Source organism: Diabrotica virgifera, chromosome 8 (assembly GCF_917563875.1).
Source record: "Diabrotica virgifera virgifera chromosome 8, PGI_DIABVI_V3a".
Classification (NCBI taxonomy): Eukaryota; Metazoa; Arthropoda; class Insecta; order Coleoptera; family Chrysomelidae; genus Diabrotica; species Diabrotica virgifera.
The window spans coordinates 134,123,637-134,143,658 of NC_065450.1; the positions used below are offsets into that span (position 1 = coordinate 134,123,637).

The 20,022-nt window shown below is 31.7% G+C and overlaps 1 protein-coding gene across 1 annotated transcript in view; it reads left to right on the forward strand.

The window, feature by feature from the left end:
• LOC126890747 (collectin-12-like) overlaps positions 1 to 19,463 on the forward strand; it is a 62,963-nt gene extending 43,500 nt beyond the window's left edge. Inside the window, exon 3 of the mRNA XM_050659918.1 lies at positions 8,814 to 19,463. Within this exon, the coding sequence (XP_050515875.1) occupies positions 8,814 to 9,079 (266 nt within the window). The 3' untranslated portion in view covers positions 9,080 to 19,463. The remainder of the gene's footprint in view (positions 1 to 8,813) is intronic.
• The last annotated feature ends 559 nt before the right edge of the window (positions 19,464 to 20,022 follow it).

Genomic DNA, 20,022 nt, shown 5'->3' on the forward strand with positions numbered 1-20,022 from the left:
TTTTTTGTGTAATGGGCAAATAATTGCTTCCTTCCAATCATTTGGTATCCGTTCTATTCTCCATATCTCTTTTATGATCTTGTATATCCACTCATGTAGCAATTTTCCACCATATTTCATCATCTCTGCTGTTATATTATCGCTTCCAGGACATTTGTTATTCTTCAAATCTTTTATGATTTCCTCGATTTGTTCTTTGCTGGGTGAATTATCTTCTATGTCTTCTAAGTTTTCATTTCCTTCTTCTGCTTCCATGTATTCTCTTTGGTTTGACTTATTCTTGCCATTTAGTAACTCGTCAAAATACTCTTTCCATCTCTCTACTATTTCTGCTTCACCGCTTATATTATTCCCCGCTTTGTTTTTAATGAATATTGGTTTTTGTTGGTATCCTCTTTTCTCATTTCTGGCACCTTGATACAGGTTTCTTATTTCTTTATTTCTGTAGTTCTCTTCTATTTCTTTTAGCTTATTTTCTACGTGTTTTTTCTTCTTTTCTCTCAGCAATCTCTTTACTTTATTTCTTTGCTCTATATATTTATTCTTCGTCTCTGTCGTTTCTTTCATTATCATTTCCATCCTTAATGATTTTCTTAGTTCTATTTCGTTTTGGCATTCTATGTCGAACCACTCCTTTCTCTCTTTATTCTCCTGTTTATTACATTCTTTTGCTGCTTTGTTCATTACTTGCTTTATGATGTCCCAGTTATTTTCTGTTCGTTCTTCTATTTGTATCTTTTTTAGTTCTCTTTCCATTGTTTCCCCATACGTTTCTTGCTCTTTCTTTGTTGCTAATCGAATTGGTTTATTTATATATTTCTTTACCTTTATTTTGTTTTTGTTTTCTGGTATCAGTTGTTTCATTTTGATGCCCACCATGTAATGATCGGAGTCGGCATCTGGTCCTCTGTATGTTCTTATCTTCTTTATACATTGCTGTTCTTCTTTTTCAATCAGCACGTGATCTATTTGGTTTTTAGTCTTTCTATCTGGCGATATCCATGTTTCCTTATGTATTTCTTTTCTTTCAAAATATGTGCTCATTATGATCATATTTTTTTCTCTTGCGAAATCTATGAGAAATTGTCCGTTCTCATTAGTTTCATTGTGTTTGCTATGCTTTCCTATTGTCGGCTAAACACTTCTTCCTTCCCTATTTTGGCATTAGCGTCGCCTAAAATAATTTTCATATCATATCTGGGTATACTTTCGATTGTTCTCTTTAGTTCACTGTAGAAACATTCTTTAACATCATTATCTTTTTCTTCGGATGGAGCGTGAATATTTATGAGGGTGATTTTTTGGTATTTTCCTTTGATCCTGATAGTACATATGCGGTCTGATACCGGTTTAAACTCTACTATTGCTTCTTTTAGTTCTTTTCTTATCATAAAACCTGTGCCTAATATTCGATTCTTTCCACCGCTGTTAAAAAACAATGTATCTTCTATTTCTAATATATCATTTCCCAGCTGTTTCGTCTCCTGCAAGGCTACTATGTCAAATTGGAACTTTTCGATTTCGCTCGCAAGATGTTTAAGTTTACCTTCGCCATATGTGCCTCTTACATTCCATGTTCCTAAAAGTAAGTATTCTTTTCGACATGTTTTCTTGTTTTTTGGTCCGGTTTTTGTTTTTTTCCTCTTGTTTCCTTTTTTTGTATTATCGCTATCCTTTTTCTGTGCTTGTTTCGTCAACGTTATTCCTATGGTACAGTTATTTGTTAGTTTTTTGATGCTGTTTTGATCATTGTGCCTTCTTTGTCGTTCCATTTCCATTCGATGTTATTTACCCATATTTTTTTTACTCCAATTTTGACTTCATTTCCTTTATTTCTTTCTTCCTGGGCAATGTTTCTAATTATTTTCTGTATATCTCGTTCTTTTATGGTTGTATCTTCGTTGATATATACCTTGTGCTCTTTAATATCTTTTAGCTTGTACTTTTTTTCCATTATTTTTCTTTTTTCCTCTTGGTTTTCTAATTCAATTAGACATATTTTTTCGCCTAGCTTGTGAGCATTTCTTATTTTCACCTCTATTCCTAAGTGGTGTTTGATGAAATTGTTGATTTTTCCTTTTAACCGTGCTTGCTCATATCTGTCTATTGTTAGGCCGCTTATAACTACGTTGTTTATTCTTCGGTGTTTTTCCATAACTTCCATGTTTTTTGTTATTTCTCTGAGTCCCTCCTTGATCTCTTTATTTTCTTCTTTCAGTTCTGCATTTTCTTTTCTCAGCTCTCTGTTTTCCATAATGAGCTTTTCTATTGTTTCCTTACTTTCTTTTTGATTTATTTTTATTTCCTTAATGTCATCGGTAAGGAGGCTCATCATTATTATTAATTGATCAATTTTTGACCCTCCTTCTGGATGTGTGTCATCACTCTCTAATTTTTCCATTTTCCGGCGCCAAATACTGTCTTCCACCTCAACAGTGCAGAGAAGACAGCGTCTACCGTATTTATTTTGTTTGTTTATTATCCGTTGTTATTTTCTGTGGTTATCCCGAAAGTCTACTCACAACGGCAACGTCGCAATTTCGACGGTCAAGGTTTCGTTTCTACGCTTTGATGTTAGACAAGCTTATCAATTGTAGCGATCTTACTTTTTATAGGTCCTTGGTATTATTCCGAAGCTATTTCACCGATTTTAAAGTTTTTTCTTATCACTGTCCTTAACTTAATGTCTTATATTATTCACTAGATACTTCCAATAATTTATTTCCCGTTACAACTCTCAGAAATTGAGTTTATTGCAGACGATAAATAAAATATGTGTTTACGTTTTGACTACAGTGTTGCCAATACTTAAGAGGTTATTTGTACTTATTTTATTTAAAAATCAAACTAACTTTCTTATCTACCACTTTCAAAAAAGAAGAATATGTATCTTCAAAAATTATATAATAATATACTTACAATCATAAAATCTATAAAAAAAAATAAAAAAATAATAACTTGCTTGGGGCTTGAACCCACTTCACGTCTACCGCGCCGTACGAAAGTTGACGCCATTTCAAACTGCACCAAACTCTCGTATACGTCATGTGGGAATATACACAAACTAAACGTTTACACCATAAATTTATACGATTTAATAAAATTATTAGTTTGATTTTTGTCGAAATAAAATACAACAAAATATAGAGTCAGAAAACGATATATGAGATGAAGATTTGTAGAAAGTTTGTTCGTAATCAGATTATGTAAATTAAAGCATTGCCTACTAATAGGTAACTACATTATTTTGTTTACATTTTCCAAATAGATAGGTATTGAAACTATTAGGTATTTCCAACTGAAACATTTAGAATTACGTACCTGAGGCTTTTCAAAACTATTTAAAAAGTCACTATAATTATAAATTTGATTTTATTTCTGTCCACACATCAATAAAAACTAATATTATACAATATTTTTGTTTACCGATAACCTCCATATTGAACAATTATTGACAGATCATTTCAAAATTTCAACACCCAATCAGAGCCCGTATAACAACTAATACCATACTGTCGGTGTGCGCATGCGCGCGGATCAATCAAATTTTACCCTCAATCGATTCGCCGCTAAAGAAGAATATCTTCAAAAATTTATATTCACCATTAGCGTGCATAGTAATATGATCGGTCGTATTACACGTATGCGCGCTAATAGTGAATATTAAATTCTTAATTGTATGTCAAAAAATTTACAATAACTACGTCTTAAAACCCACCAAATTTCATTGGCATATATTAACCGGTTTTAAAGCAATAAAATAAATCGTCAGTTTGTAAGAAAAAATTCAACATCCCGTATCTCGAAAAAGAAACATTGGCGGACAAACGTTTATAAAACCAACTGTCATTATTTTTTCATGCAGAACTATCCCTTAAAGTTTGTCGCACTTTTAGAAACACCGTGTATTGATGAAGAACATGTGTAGTTGTTAGAGTACCTAACTTTTTTATTATCCAACATAAACGAATGAACCAAAAAACAGAATGTTAAGAAAACCTGAAGCTATAGTTGGGTTTTAATTTCACTATTTTATAAATGCTAGAATATTCCACAGGGTGATGCGAACTTTGAGAAAATAACAAAGTTTGATTGGTACACCCGGTATACAACGAAAATGTACCTGTTTGGCAACAATATTATTACAGTGGTATTGCTAAATAATCAGGCTATAACATGTTTAAAAAATCACTTAAATCAGCCAGCAGGTTTAGGAAATATGAGACATCAAAAATGACCAAATTTTTAAGTGAGCCGATTTCTATGCGATCTAGTTTATATCAACTATTGATGATATTTCTAGAATAAGAAATCCTCCTAAAACCTTATATACTCGCATTAGAATTGGAAACATTTTTACGTAAAATATACTGACCTACATAACAATTGTTAATAATCTATTTTTTCAAATTGTCCCACATCTTAGATCTATTACACAAAAATATAATAAATTAGTTATAAACAAACACTATTTCCCTACCGATCAACACTAACGAATTCCAATATCCTAGAAAATAATACACTGCTGCACACTATTAATAACAAAAATTTAATAAATTAGTTATAAACAAACACTATTTCCCTACAGATCAACACTAACAAATTCCAATATCCTAGAAAATAATACACTGCTGCACACTATTAATAACAAAAATTTAATAAATTAGTTATAAACAAACACTATTTCCCTACCGATCAACACTTACGAATTCCAATATCCTAGAAAATAATACACTACTGCACTGAACAGATATCGATATAGATAACAGAACAGATAAGAGAATCGGGCTATTACACGTAGAAAAAACCGACGGAGGTTTGTCAAAATGACAGTGCCTATTTCTCTATGTTGCCTAATTAGTCCAGAGAAATAAGACTTTTCTCGTGACACATCCCCCTCCAGGCCGAGACCAAATTTTTTGAGTAGTATGGACATCTATATTATTAACCTATATGTATCCTGCAGCCGATTTTGATGATATACATAGTTATAAACAAATGAAGATCAAAAAACGGTAAATTTTCGCATTTTTCGTCTATTACCAAAAAGTTATGGGCATAAAGGGGTTAAAGGCATGGGCGGCATTTGGAAAACTAAGCTACATCCTTAAAAACAAAAGATATCAACAACATATTAAGACCAAGGTATACAATCAATGCGTACTCCCTGTTCTCACTTACGGTTCCCAAACGTGGACGTTTACAAAAGCAAACATTGACAAGATCATAAAGACGCAAAGAGCAATGGAAAGGCAAATGTTGCACATAAAACTATTGGATAAAAAGAGAAACGAGTGGATAAGAGAGAAAACCAAAGTTAGGGATGTTAGACAAGAAGTTGCAAAGTTGAAATGGAGATTTGCCGGACACACTATAAGACAAAAGGAAGACCGATGGAACAAAATTCTAATAAATTGGAGACCGTGGCAATATAAACGAAGCAGAGGAAGACCACAAATGAGATGGGCAGATGATGTCAAGAAGCACGTTGGCTCTATGTGGATAACTGTAGCGACAGACAGAGAAGAATGGAAAAGGATTGGGGAGGCCTATGTCCAAAGATGGACCGAAGAAGGCTAATTAGATAGTTAGGTAGATAGACCAAAAAGTTAAGCACTTTAAACAAATTTGAGAGTAAGAAACCCATAAATCGTATAAAAAAACTTCAATATGGCGTTCGCTGAATATGTCCATCCTTATTGGTTGCTTAGAAAATTGCAAAATAAATCATAAATTTTGAGTTTTTACAAATATTCATAACTTATGTAAAAATTAACTTAGAACCTTCTTATTACACGGAATGCTGAGACTTCTTGTACTTAAATTATATTTTAAATTTCAAAGCAATTGGTCAAATAGTTTAAAAGTTATTTAATTTGTTTTTCCCAAATTCATTTTTGTTGCAACACCATAAGTCAGAAAATTATGAGGTTATAATAATACTTCGGACAGTTTATGAAAGAAGAACATTTATACTATTACCTTAATTAAAAATAAATGACAAAAAATAATTTTAAACAGTGTAAAATTATTTTGCAAAAACATGTCGATTTTTTGCTTACTTATAAACAATTAGAATAACTTTTTAACCGTTACCCGTAGAAAAATTATTTTTTCATATTTAGAAAGACTGAACTTTTATACACATTGAGAAAGAAAAACAACTGTCCTAGGACAATTAGGGACAAAGTTAGCCCCCCCATTTTTTTAATTCACGTGTTTTTGCAAAATAATTTTGCAAGAATTATAATTATTTTTTCTTATTTTTTTTTTTTAATTAAATTAATACTGTAAATTTTCTTCTTTCATAAACTATCTAAAGTATTACTGTAACTTCATCATTCTCTGACTTACAGTGTTGCAAAAAAAATGAATTTGGGAAAAACAAATTAAATAACTTTTTAACTATTTGACCAATTGCTTTGAAATTTAGGGTATGATTTAAGTACCATAAGTCTCAGTATTCCGTGTAATAAAAAAGTTCTAAGTTAATTTTTACATAAGTTATGAATATTTATAAAAACTCAAAATTTATGATTTATTTTGCAATTTTCTAAGGAACCAATAAGGATAGACATATTCAACGAACGCCATATTGAAGTTTTTTATACGGTTTATAAGTTTCTTACTCACAAATTTGTTTAAAATGCCTAATTTTTTAGTAATAGACGAAAAAAGCGAAAATTTACCGTTTTTTGATCTTCATTTATTTATAACTATGTATATTATCAAAATCGGCTGCAGGAAACATTTAGGTTAATATAACAGATGTAGATACTACTCAAAAAATTTGGTTTTGGCCTGGAGGGGTTTGCGTCACCAACAGGATATTTTTTTCCTTATTTCTCTGAAATAAATCGGTTATTAGTTATAGTCCAGAAAGCCACTGTGCATCCGCTAGGAAAAATATTCCGATTCGGATTTTTTGCACAATCTTACTCAAAAAGGACCCCTTTTAACAAATTTGCACGTTGCCAGGACCAAAAGGTTTTTTTTTGTTTTTTTTTTCCTGAAATTATCTTTTTTGCATGGAACAGAGTTTTTTAGGTTTTTTGGATCATTCCAAATAGAAAAGGTCTTTAGTGACTTTTCTCTAAAGTTGATAGTTTTTGACATATAGGCGATTAAAAATTGAAAAATTTCGAAATCGGCCATTTTAACCTTCAAAAACTATGTGAAAAACTTAAAATTTGAATGTTGCCAAGGTAGGTAGATATTCTTTAAACATCGATTGATGAAAGACACTATTCTCCACCGTTGCATGTGTATTTGTGTATACAGTATGGTGCAAATGAAAGGAATAAATTCGTTATTTCGTAAACCGCTGACTTAAAGGAAAAAACCCGAAACAGGTCGATTTTTATTTTTAAGTTATGATATTGTGGCATATATGGTATACTAGTGACGTCATCCGTCTGGGCGTGATGACGTAATCGATGATTTTTTTAAATGAGAATAGGGGTCGTGTGGTAGCTCACTTGAAAGGTTCTTCAATTATCTATTCAGTAATGTAAACATTTACATAATTATTTATACAGGGTGTCCAAAGAAATTTTATTGAATTAAATTATTTGACAAAAAAAGAAGTAGAGAGACACCCTGTATAAATAATTGTATAAATGTTTATATTACTGAATAGAGAATTAAAGAATCTTTCAAATGAGCTAGCACACGACCACTATTTTCATTTAAAAAATCATCAATTACGCCATCACTCTCAGATGGATGACGTCACTAGTATACCATACATGCCACAATATCATAACTTAAAAATAAAAATCGACCTGTTTCGGAATTTTTCCTTAAAGTCGCCGGTTTACGAAATAACGACTTTATTCCTTTCATTTGCGCCATACTGTCGGTGGAAAATAGTGTCGCGCACGCTTGATTAGCAATTAAAAAACAAAGGAGTTTTGAATATTGTATTGCAAAAAACTCTTCGGGATTTGATCAATCGATGTTTAAAGAATATCTACCTACCTTGGCAACATTGAAATTTTCAGTTTTTCACATAGTTTTTGAGGATTAAAAATGGCCGATTTCGCAATTTTTCAATTTTTAATCGCTTATATGTCAAAAACTATCAACTTTAGAGAAATGTCACTAAAGGTCTTTTCTGTTTGGAATGATCCAAGAAACCTAAAAAAACTTGTTCCATGCAAAAAAAATAATTTTAGGAAAAAAACAAAAAAAAACGTTTAAAAAATATTTGACCACCTTTTGGTCCTGGCAACATGCAAATTTGTTAAAAGGGGTCCTTTTTGAGTAAGATTGTGCAAAAAATCCGAATCGGAATATTTTTCCTAGCGGATGCGCAGTGGCTTTCTGGACTATTATAATATTTTCGATTTCTTGTTATAGGTAATTAATTTTAGTAGTTCCAATGTGACACAAAATCTAGACATTTGATAAAAAAGTTTATTTGCAGAAAATGTATTATTTTGTTCTTCTTAACGGCGGTACAGGCTCGTTTTGGGAATATTTTATTTAATTATAGAGTAATTTCCACATTCTAAATATTTCTCAAATTTCTCAAATGGGCTCTGTACCGCTATTCCTTACTATATTACGAATATGTGTGCCAGATATCTCAACAAAATATTCAAAATTAAAGCTGCAACCTTGGAACCTTTTTTTCCATTTTGATGACGCGCTGATGTAGCCCCTTAAAACCTTATACAGAACGGAAATTGAAATATTATGTACATGAATTTACTAGATACGTGATTTTTTTTATGGTTACAATACTTATCTATTAAACCGTTGATTAAACTAAAATAATTTTATATATTTTATTATTTAAATTATTTTAGGCATTGGAACAGGAATATACTGGACATCAGGTACCAAACTAGTTGGAGGCAATCAGTGGGTTTGGTTATCAACAGGTCAACCTATGGATTACACAAATTGGGCAGATGGTGAACCTTCGGGCTTAAGTCTTGATAAAACTAAGGATGAAAATTGTATAGTCTATGATTATTTTAAAGGAATCAAAGCCTGGAATGATATGAATTGCCACGAAGAACAATATTTTTTTTGTGAAACTGTATCAGAATGTGATAAAGCTCAAAATTAGGTTTATGTTTTCATTATATTTCTATCAAATATATTTACTGAATCTGGCAAAATAAATAATATGAATAAATTAAAGAGAAGGTTATCAGTTGCCACATCATACTCAGTGGCGTAACCAGGGTTGGTTTTGAGGGTTATAGTACTCCCCTCCCCCCCATTGGTACTTTGAGCTCTATACGATTAACTCCATTACTATTCCATACACCCCAGAGACCCTCCAGTAGTTGTAATCCCCCCTTAGGACTTTTCTGCTTACGCCGCTGATCATACTATACTACCAAAGTTGTTCCCAGCTGCATTCTTGCTGTAAGTCTCTTGTTCTTGAAAGATACAGTCAGAGCATCTCTATTTCTGAAGCCGCACTATTTATAGTACAATCATTCAAGCTTAAAATGGATCCAAACCTCGCAATTCTAATTGCCTTCATCGATCTTCTTGAAATTTTGAAAATAACTTCATTTTACCCTCCTCTTCAAACCTGACTCGGTCGCAAAGTATGCTTTTTATGTTTAGGGGGTGAAAACTGCTCGCTTACTCCAATAAATTGAAAACTAATGAATTAAAGCGGTAATAGGCTATAATTATGTTCAAATATGTTAAATGTTGATTATTTTAAATGATGACTTTAATATTCTAATATTTTACAGCTCACAACCCTTAAAAACAACCCCTCATACAAAGATTATTTAAAAAATATGGTCACGAGACATAAATTTTTTGATTTTGTATTGTAATAGGAGAATTTTTTTCCTTCAAGCACAATAAATCTGGCACTTAATTTTTTTAATAATGCAACCATCAAAATCCACCCCTAAGAATGAAACTTAGTAAAAAGTTAAAAATTATTAAACGGAAGCAGTTATAGACAACAATCTGTTTAAACATGTTGTTCAATATTTTTTGTTTTTTTACAATGTTACTATTAGTTCGATATTTTTATGTGTAACTACCCTTAAAAACTACCCCTCATAGAGTTATTAAAAAATGGCTGAGATTATGAAATCATTCTATTTTCGATCTTAAATATAAAAAATATATATTATTTAATTATAAAATACCTGATACATACAAGTTTTTATTTTGATTCAACCCCTAAAAACTACCCCTTATCATAAAAAAAGAATGTGTGTGTACTTTGTACGCACGTAATAAGTTATACTTCTATTATATAATTATATGATTATAAACGAAATTAATATACTTTTTATTTATATTTTATTTTAATATTAAACTAATTTATACTTACTACTTCTCAAACATTTTTATTAAAACAGTGCCAAAAATTAAAATAATAAAAGAATAAAACACACACAAACACATTAAAAATGCCACAAATGATTTCTGAACATTAATTGTCGGAAAATTTTTTAACTAAATACGTATTTTCTGAAAATAAAATTATATAATAAATATACTTACAATCATAAAATGTATAAAAAAAATAAAAGTTTCTATTGGGATTCTAACCAACTTACCAGCGCGGCTGGTATTGGCGTTGTATTGGGGTTCACTCGTATTAAACGCTTCGCCACGGAGACAGTGTGTCATTATATGCGAAGATCCCCTAACTAAACGGATTAAACTTTTGACATTTTTGAATTATGTAAATCAAATTATTTTGATTTTGAATTGAAATGGTTTAGAATTGAAAAAATACAACAAAACATAGAGTAAGAAAACAATATATTAGGTGAATATTGATAGAAATTTTGATGGTAATCAAATTATGTAAATAAAAGTATTACATACTATGTATTTTGGTAGTTTCAGATAGGTAGGTACCTATGATACATTTACAATTATTACATACCTGTTGCTTTAAAAACTATTTAAAAATCACTACAATTATAAACTTTTTTGTTTCTGTCCTCACAACAATAAAACTAATATATTATACATTTGTTTACCTTCATATTGAACAATTATTTATTATTGACAGATCATTTCAACACCCAATCAGAGCCCGTATAACGACTAATAAATTTCGCAATCACTTGCATCGTGCAAAGTGGCTATGTTCAAATATCATAACAAAATTTGATCAACTATTTTTAAAACACTTACCAGTGTAAGATTCTTTACCTTTGAATAAGCGAGATCGTAGATCGTCCCGGTTGATTGTTGTTATCCACAGTTCTCTACGCCTTCGAACTAATAGGTTTTATCAGTAATTTTGCGGCACTCATACTAGTCACAGTTTGATGCGCTTTCACATTGCCATGCAACAATCATCTCTTCTATGTTAATAAGTCCAAAAATATAATATGAAAATTATTTAAAAAGGCAGTATAACCATTAACTAACTTTTTGTTTGCTGTTTCTCTCCCTACAAATTTTAAAACGCAACAACCATACATAACCAAACCACAGTCCCACAGCTGTGCCACAGCTGCCATATTGGATAATTTTTGTCATGTCATTTGAACATCCAATCAGAACAAAGTTGTAATTCGACTGCGCCGGGATCAAAGGTTTTAATCCTATTAAAATTCACCCTCATATCGCGCGTAAAGAAGTATAACTTCAAAAATAGGGGAAAAATCTTTTTGCAAGCTTGAAGTAATATATATAATAGAATTCGTTAAGAAAATGAAAATAATTAATTGTTGCTTATGATTTAATGATGTATTTATAAAATTTGTATCCCATAAAAATATACGTTTGAGGGAAATTAAATATTTTAAACTTCACATTTTGGTGATAATGAAAAATATTTATTTTACAACATAATTAAGTATAAAATTAATATGATTTTTAAAGTATATATCAATAATTTAACTTCAACTTCCAATTTCGTCAATTTCTTCTGCATCAACTTCCTTTTCTTCTTGGTCGACAGGAGAACAATTTTGGTAGCTATAACCAGAACAAAAACCACAAGATTAATTGCAATATAATTACGGTGACCATCTGTACTTATTTAAGTAGGACAGTACTTATTTTTAAATATTGTCCTAATGTACTTTAAAACCTTTCTAAGGACACGCAAATGTACTTATTTTTTCTAAAAAAATTAATATTTGTATCTTTTAATATTTTTAAACAAATATCTTTGTATACTGTTCTCAGTTGTTTATATTTGGCACGTTTACTTAAATTACAGCAGATAACAATAACACAAATACTAATTTTGGTGGAATTAAAAGACAAGATATTAATAACTTATTTTTACTAAATTGACTAATTCTTACGGGAAACCTTGAATCGGTATTGGATGTATTGCTCACATATTCAACAATTATTGTATTCAACGTGCTACTGATGTTTTACCAATTTATATCGAAGTCATAACAGTGAAAATTTATAAGCATTTCTATATTTACACTGTTAGAGTTGATAAACTAAAGTAATTTTGTGAATCGGTCAATTACGAATACAAAAAAATATCATTTTCAAAAACACGATTTCTAAACATGATGCCTGCAATTGAACGGATTTTACAAATATTTGAACCACTTAAAGCTTATTTCCTGTGATCTGAAAATTGTCCCACAATTTTGGGACAATTTTTTATTGATCTCATTTCAGAGATGTGGATGTGGCTCGTTCATAATGTGGCGTCTCAGTTTCATGAAGCCATTCTGAAAGTAGAAGGTGGTAAAATAAATGCGGCAGATGCTGCCCAAGAATACTTTATTCTTAAAAACAAATTACAACATCGCATCGGTTGGACGCATTATTTTTGCCGCTTAAAGTGAGAGAATGTCTTGATAAACTTGAAGACGGACAAGCCGCTACTGAAAACTTCAGTACACAAGTGAGACATTTTTACACAAAATGTGTAACCTACCTAGAAAACTGGAGTACAAAATATTCATGAGTTGAAACTTTTCAAATGGATATGTCTAGAAATGAAATAACATGGAACGATGTTTGCTATTCTTTCGAAGCTTTTAAACTGTATATCAAGGCAACCGTTTTAAATGAAGATCAACTCTTTGACGAACTGGGAATTTTGAAAGATGTGGCTACAAGTCAAAAAATTGCTGAGTGGAACAATTGATTAATAACTAGAGTGGGTGTTTTATAATCAATGGTGTAACAGATAAGAAAAAAATAGTCAGGATCGATGGCTTGAAGTTTTTAAGTGTGTAGATCAATTCAAACTGAAAAACTTACAAATATTATGCAAATTTATTTTTTGTCTTCCGGGTACTAGTGCAGCTATCGAGCGTTTATTTGCTGTAATAAATAATTATTGGACGTCGGAAAAGTTACAAATGTCCATTTCTACTCTCAAGTCAGTGATGCAGGAGTACACAAATTTGGATGAGACTTGTAATGAAATATTTCATTTACTTCAGTCGAAGCCGGACCTTCTTAAATTAATTTTAAGTTCAGAAAAATATGAATGGTACAAAAACCGGAAGAAGATGAAGCTATTCCAGGTCCCTCATCTAAAAACTTTTAATTACAGTCTTCTAACTTTTTTAAAGTTAATATAATGTGTTATGTTTAGTTCAATTGATATAATTTTTTATGTTTATTTATTTTTACTGGCAAAAAGTTGTTTGTCCAATAAACAGATACATTTTGCGTTTTTTATACATTTTTGTTGTTTTTTGTACTTTTTTTTCTTTAAAAAGATATGGTCACCGTAAATATAATCCAAGTTTGCGACACCCACCAGTTGAGCCACATCCTTTTTTGCAATTGCAAAATATCATTTTAAGTAGTTCTTCTGGTGCAGGAATTTCATTCTTCTGGTTCATTTTGTTTGGTACCAAGGTGCCATTCACTTTTTTCCATCCCCAATCAGCAAAATTGTGAGTTTTGTTGCCCGATATGTAAATACAAATCAAACACTGTATGTATAAACAGTGCCGGATTTACCACTAGGCCGACTAGGCCACGGCCTAGGGCCGCAAGCAAAAGGGGGCCGCAGCGTTTTGTAAAAACTTTTTTGTAAAAAAAATTTGCTAATTGAATTGAAATTAGTAAACAATTTTTCAAATAAAAGAATGGCTATTCTAGTAAACACGTGGTACGGTATTTTACAACGTTTTGACAAGAGTAGCAAAACAGTAACTGCTACAGACTTGAATGTGACTTGCAACATACAAATCTCTGAAGGAGTATGCATTGAGTCTGAGAGACAACTTTGATTCCTATATGAAAAAAGAGAAAAAGAGTTGTCTAAAAATGAAATCTATATTCTTGAAATAAAAAGACGCCCTAAAAGAAAAGCTCTCCCTGGCTAAGACAAAGAAGATAAATCCACTGAACCCCACTTTAATGGCAAAGAAAACTTAAAGATTCAATGTTGTAATTGACACACTTAATTCAGAATTGAATGAAAGGTCTGAAGTTTATTTCAGTCTTAATGAAGAATTTGGATTTAAAACAACTTATCGTCAATTTCTAATGAAGAAATCGGGGCAAACGTTTCTATTTTGACTAAAAAGTATCGAATCGACATACATGGCGACATTGGAGAAGAGTGTGTACAGTTCAAGAGCTTTATTGAAGGTATATTTGATAAAGAAAGAGAACCTTATAAGAACAAGATTACCAAGCCTCCCAGAAATACACTTTTGGAGTATCTGAAAATTACTCATGAAAAACAGTTAACAACATTATTTCCGAATATGGACACGACTTTGCGCATTCTACCATGCATGATGACATCTAATGCATCTGAAGAAAGATCATTCAGCGTGTTGAAAAGAATCAAAAACTACTTGAGTAACTCGACTTCTAAGATTATATGTAGATTGTCTAGTTCGGCCAGTTTTGTTTCAAATGCTTAACTTTTTCAAGCCTTAGATTTTAAAAATTTGATTAAAGATTTTGCAGCCAAAAAAGCTAGAAAATCGAGTTTTTAGAGTTTAGATATGATATTTATTATAAGAGAATAATGAATAATGATTTGAACGATCTAGAAGTTTATTTGTTGTATTCTTATGCCTGGTTGCACCAACAGATCTTAAGCTTAAGGCGTGCATTAACGAAACATATGCGTTGCACCATTGAGTCTTAGATCAACTTTCAGCTTGCCACAATCGATTGTCATGTGCATTGCATTGATAAGAATTGAAAATTACAACGTATGTGACACTTAAATCGGCCCTATCTATAAGCTGAGCTGGGTTAAGCTGGAGATTAAGATTTGTTGGTGCAACCAGGCATTAATATTTTTATTTTTCATATTATTTTGCTTGTTCTTTTACTTATAATGTCTTTTCAACTCGGCTTTTTTAATTTTTTGTTGTCATCTGTACTTTTCCCTCCGAATTAAACAAATGGTATTTAATTTTAACAGTTAACTACAATACTAATTATTTATAATATAATCATTTTAGCAATATTAATAATTTTACAAACAACTGCTGTTTGCTAACATTTTGAATTATATATTTTCTTCTTTTATCTTCTTCTTAAGGTGCCTTCTCCATTACTGAACGTTGGCTATAACTACAGGATATTGTTCTCTATCTTTAGCGGTTCTTAGTATCGAATGTGTGTCCATGCCTGTCCAGTCTCTCACGTTCTTCAGCCAGGAGCATTTTCTTCTTCCTTGACCTCTTCTTCCTTCCACTTTCCCTTCCTTTATGAGTCGTAAAAAGTTGTATCTTTCTTCTATGTAAATTTTTTCCTAGATAACTCGTTTTTCTGTTTTTTTACAATATTTAGGAATTCTCTCTCAGTCTCCATTCTTCTTAGCACCTCGTTGTTGGTCACGTGATCTGTCCAAGAGATCTTCAGCATCCTTCGAAAAACCAACATCTCAAAGGCTTCTATGAATATAGAATTCTTTCTATAGATTTTCTTTTTCGAAATTTCTATAAATATAGAAATTGTTAGAGCTGTTTTGGGTTTTAGCCAAATTTGCTAACCAAGATTATTTAATTAGTAAATATATTTCAACCTATTTTTTATGTCCGTATTCAAATAGAACATTAGAGGAATTTCTATTCATTTATGTTATACTTTGTATTACGAATTTTAAAAAGTAAAATTAAAATAAACGTTTTAGTTATTATTATCCAGATTTAGCCATACGGCTCACACTCCCTCTAAGGGGAAAATTGACTCATCCCAGATACCTACGGTATCAAAAGGATTGAGCTCTGGTGGGACTCTTTCCGTGTTATCGAGCCCTATGTGACTTGGTATGCAGGTGTATCTCCCAAAAATTTTCGTACGCATCTGGCCGTTGCGAGTAGTACTGCTTTCTGCATGGTCTTATAAAGATGTTCATTAAGACCCAGCTTTTTTATGCTTTCGAGGAGGGTCTTCGGAATGACTCCAGTAGTAGACATAATAATCGGTATCGTCTGGGTACTTTGCATTCTCCATTGTCTTCGTATTTGAATTTCCAGATCTCTGTACTTGGCGATCTTTTCAGTAAATTTAGTACGTAGATTATTGTTGTTAGGAATCGCCACATCAATGAGGGTTGTTTGTCTCGTTAATTTATTGACTAATACGAGATCTGGTCTACTATGCGCCACTGTTTGGTCTGTGAGCACAGTGCGGTCCCAGTATAGCTTGTAGTTGCCATCCTCAAGCATACTCTCAGGGACGTATTGATAATATGGGAGATGGTCGGTTTGGAGAAGTCCCAGCTTGATAGCTATCTCCTGATGAAGGATTTTTCCCACTGCGTCATGCCGTTCCTTGTACTCAGTTGCAGCAAATGCCTGGAAGCCCCCTGTAAGATGTTGGATGGTTTCTTGGGCTTGACATCCATATCGGCATCTGTCGTTTTGAACATGAGGGTCTTTGATGATATATTTCAGGTAATTTCTGGTTGGTATAACCTAATCCTGAATGGCTAGTAATGAGCCCTCCGTTTCAGGGAACATCTTTCCTGATGTCAACCAATAGTTCGACGCTGTATTGTCGACATAGTCTTGGCTGACCTCATTGGGATGTCGCCCGTGCAGAGGTTTACCCATCCAGGTGCGCAGTTTTTCGTCCTTAGTAAGGTGGTTTATGCGCATTTCTGGTTAACTCAGTTTGATCGGTGTTGTGTCATCTACTGCGCAAATTGCGCGGTGTAGAGTAGATGTCTCAACCTGCATCTGAAAATAAGTTCTTAAATTAGCAATCTGTTTATCTAATTGCTCACCTATATCCATAAGTTCTCTTCCTCCTAAATACCGGGGTAATGTCGTTCGTTCTACTGCACTTTTAGGGTCGTGTTTTTGTGCCTTTGTGAGGTGTGTTCGTACTTTTCGCTGAAGATTTTCTATATCCGTTTTTGTCCACTTAACAATACCAAATGAATAGCTAAGCGCGGAACAAGCGTAGGTGTTTAGTGCCTTAAACAAATTTTTACTGTTAGGCTGTGAACGAAGCAGCTGTTTTACCCTTCTTATAAACTCAGTAGTTATCTCAGTTTTCATTTGCTTATGGTCAATTTTGGGTAAAGAGACAGTGAGGTCAATTTGAATCTGCTCCGAAATTTAGCTTCAAAATTACTGAGGTATTGCGAACAGATAAATCACCAAAGTCTTACAAAGTGTAAATAAGTGAATTAAGTAATTTAGAGTGTAAACTAAACAAGAATTTTAAAAGTAAGATCCAACCATTATTAACCTAACCTAGTTTTAATAAAAATATATTTTAAATTACTAACAGTAAAACAATAATTATCATTAAGTTTTTTGGCACTGATAAGAAGTCACGGTCCGCTGGGGCGACTAGCCGTTGCTTCTTTTCGCAGTGTTAGTGACTAATAGACAGGGCCGTGCGGTGCTATGATGCGGTGAGGCAGCCGCATCAGGCGCCATCACAAGGGGGGTGGCATAATCAGTAAAATAAAAATAAAAATTGAGTCATTGAATATATTGAGTCGAATAATTGAGTCATTCAATATATAGGACCAAGTGTCAGCCGAAAATAGTCAACTGGTGAAGGTTTAACAGAACTTATTTTGACAAATTTGGAAAAATTAGTTCTTGATTTAAAATGGCTCAGAGGACAAGGCTATGATAACGGGGTTAATATGAAAGGAATAAGAAAGGGTGTGCAAAACAGAATACTTAAAAAATATCCGAGGGCGTTTTACATGCCCTGCGCATGCCACTCTTTAAACTTAGTCATAAATGACGCAGCGTGGTCTTGTATAGAAACAACCTTTTTTTTATATTATACAAGACCTGTAGGTACACTTTTTTCTGGTTTTACAAAGCGTTGGGAGGAAGTTCTGAAAAGACATGTTTCACAACACTAAAACCGTTGAGTACTACTAGATGGTTAAGTCGAATAGATGCATTGAAACCTCTAGGATTTCAATTTTGTGAAATATAATATATTTCATATTATGATGATTTTTTCGAAATAATAGAAGATGTCAACAAAGATTCAGAAACTAAATTCAAAGCACGAGGATTAGTAAAAAATATTAAATATTATAAATTTATATGCGGTGTAGTTCTTTGGCATGATATTTTATTTCATATAAATTCAGTCTTGAATATGTTGCAACATGTACCTATTATAACTATAAATTTGTCAGATTGTGTAAATAAAAATTTTGTCAGAAACTATAGAAAAAATGAAAAGTTACTGACAATCTGGCTATGACCAAATGAAAATTACTGATAATGAAATTGCAGAAAATCTTGATAGAAGTTCCGAATTTTAAGCTGAAAATTAAATTTGAGCCAAGAGGAAAAAGCGTCAATTTGATCTGTGGATCAGCTCTTAACAGAGGAAGAAAAATTGAAAGTAAATTTTTTCATCTATATTTTAGACATTGCCATTAATTTTTTGATTGATCGATTTTCGCTCTTAGAAACTCATAATAAAAATTTTTAATTTTTTATATGATACTTTTAAATTGAGGGAAATAGATGATAAAATACTAGAAAAATATTTTATTAATCTTCATTCAATACTTTGCAATCTTCTAGAAGAATTGCATGATTTATCCCAAATGATACCATACTCCATGAAACCTTTAGAGGTTTTGAAATATTTTTGCCAAATGACCTAATTTCTTTATACCCAAATGTAGTTGTATCACTAAGGACCGGTACTATATGTCCCGATTAAACCCCGTTTATCGGAATTTCGCATGACAAAATTCCTCTAACCGGGGTTTAATCGGGACAGAAAGGTGCAGAAAGTACCGGCCCTAAGAATTTTATTAACACTCTCTGTCTTGGTAGCTAGGGGAAAGAAGTTTTTCAAAATTAAAAATGATTAAAAACTATTTACAAAGCTCCACAAGACAAACAAAACTAAAAAAAGCACTTATTTCAATAGATTCCTCACTGGCTGGTACTTTATACTATACCAATCTGATTGACGAGTTTGCCAAAATTAAAAATAAAAGGGTAAAATTGTAATTTTTGTAAATGTTATTTAATGTTAATACTTGTAGGTATTTCAATTTAAAGTATGGTTTGTTTTAAAATAAAAGTTTTCGTTCATTTTGTGTAATTTCATTTAATAAAAATAAATACTATTATAAATAAAAATAAATACTAGTATTAAGTTTCAATAATATTTAGGGGGCGGCATTTCGAATACTTGCATCATATTTAAAAGATCTACCGCACGGCTCTGCTAATAGATAAATTCAAGTATGTTGCACCTATCGAAAAATACAGAGTCGAAATATTATTGTTGATATAAATAAATAACCGATAATTAAACAATTTTTAAATAATTTTAAAAGTAAAATAAAAATTTAAAAATTAAATAATTAATAAATAAAATAACAATAATATTAATACATAGTAATAAGTAAATACAGAATTAGGTCTCTAAATAAAAACACAATGAGTGAGCATAGAAGCGAAACTGGAAGCGAGGTAGAAACAGACGAAGAAACTAAACGGAGGAGAACGGAAGGAAACGATGACAGTTTTGAAAAAAGTAAAAAAGCAAAGAGAACACAACAGAAAAATGAAGCAGACAAAGATACAAATGCAGTCATGATTAGAATGATGAAAGAACTTATGGAGAAAAATGAAGAAATGATGAATG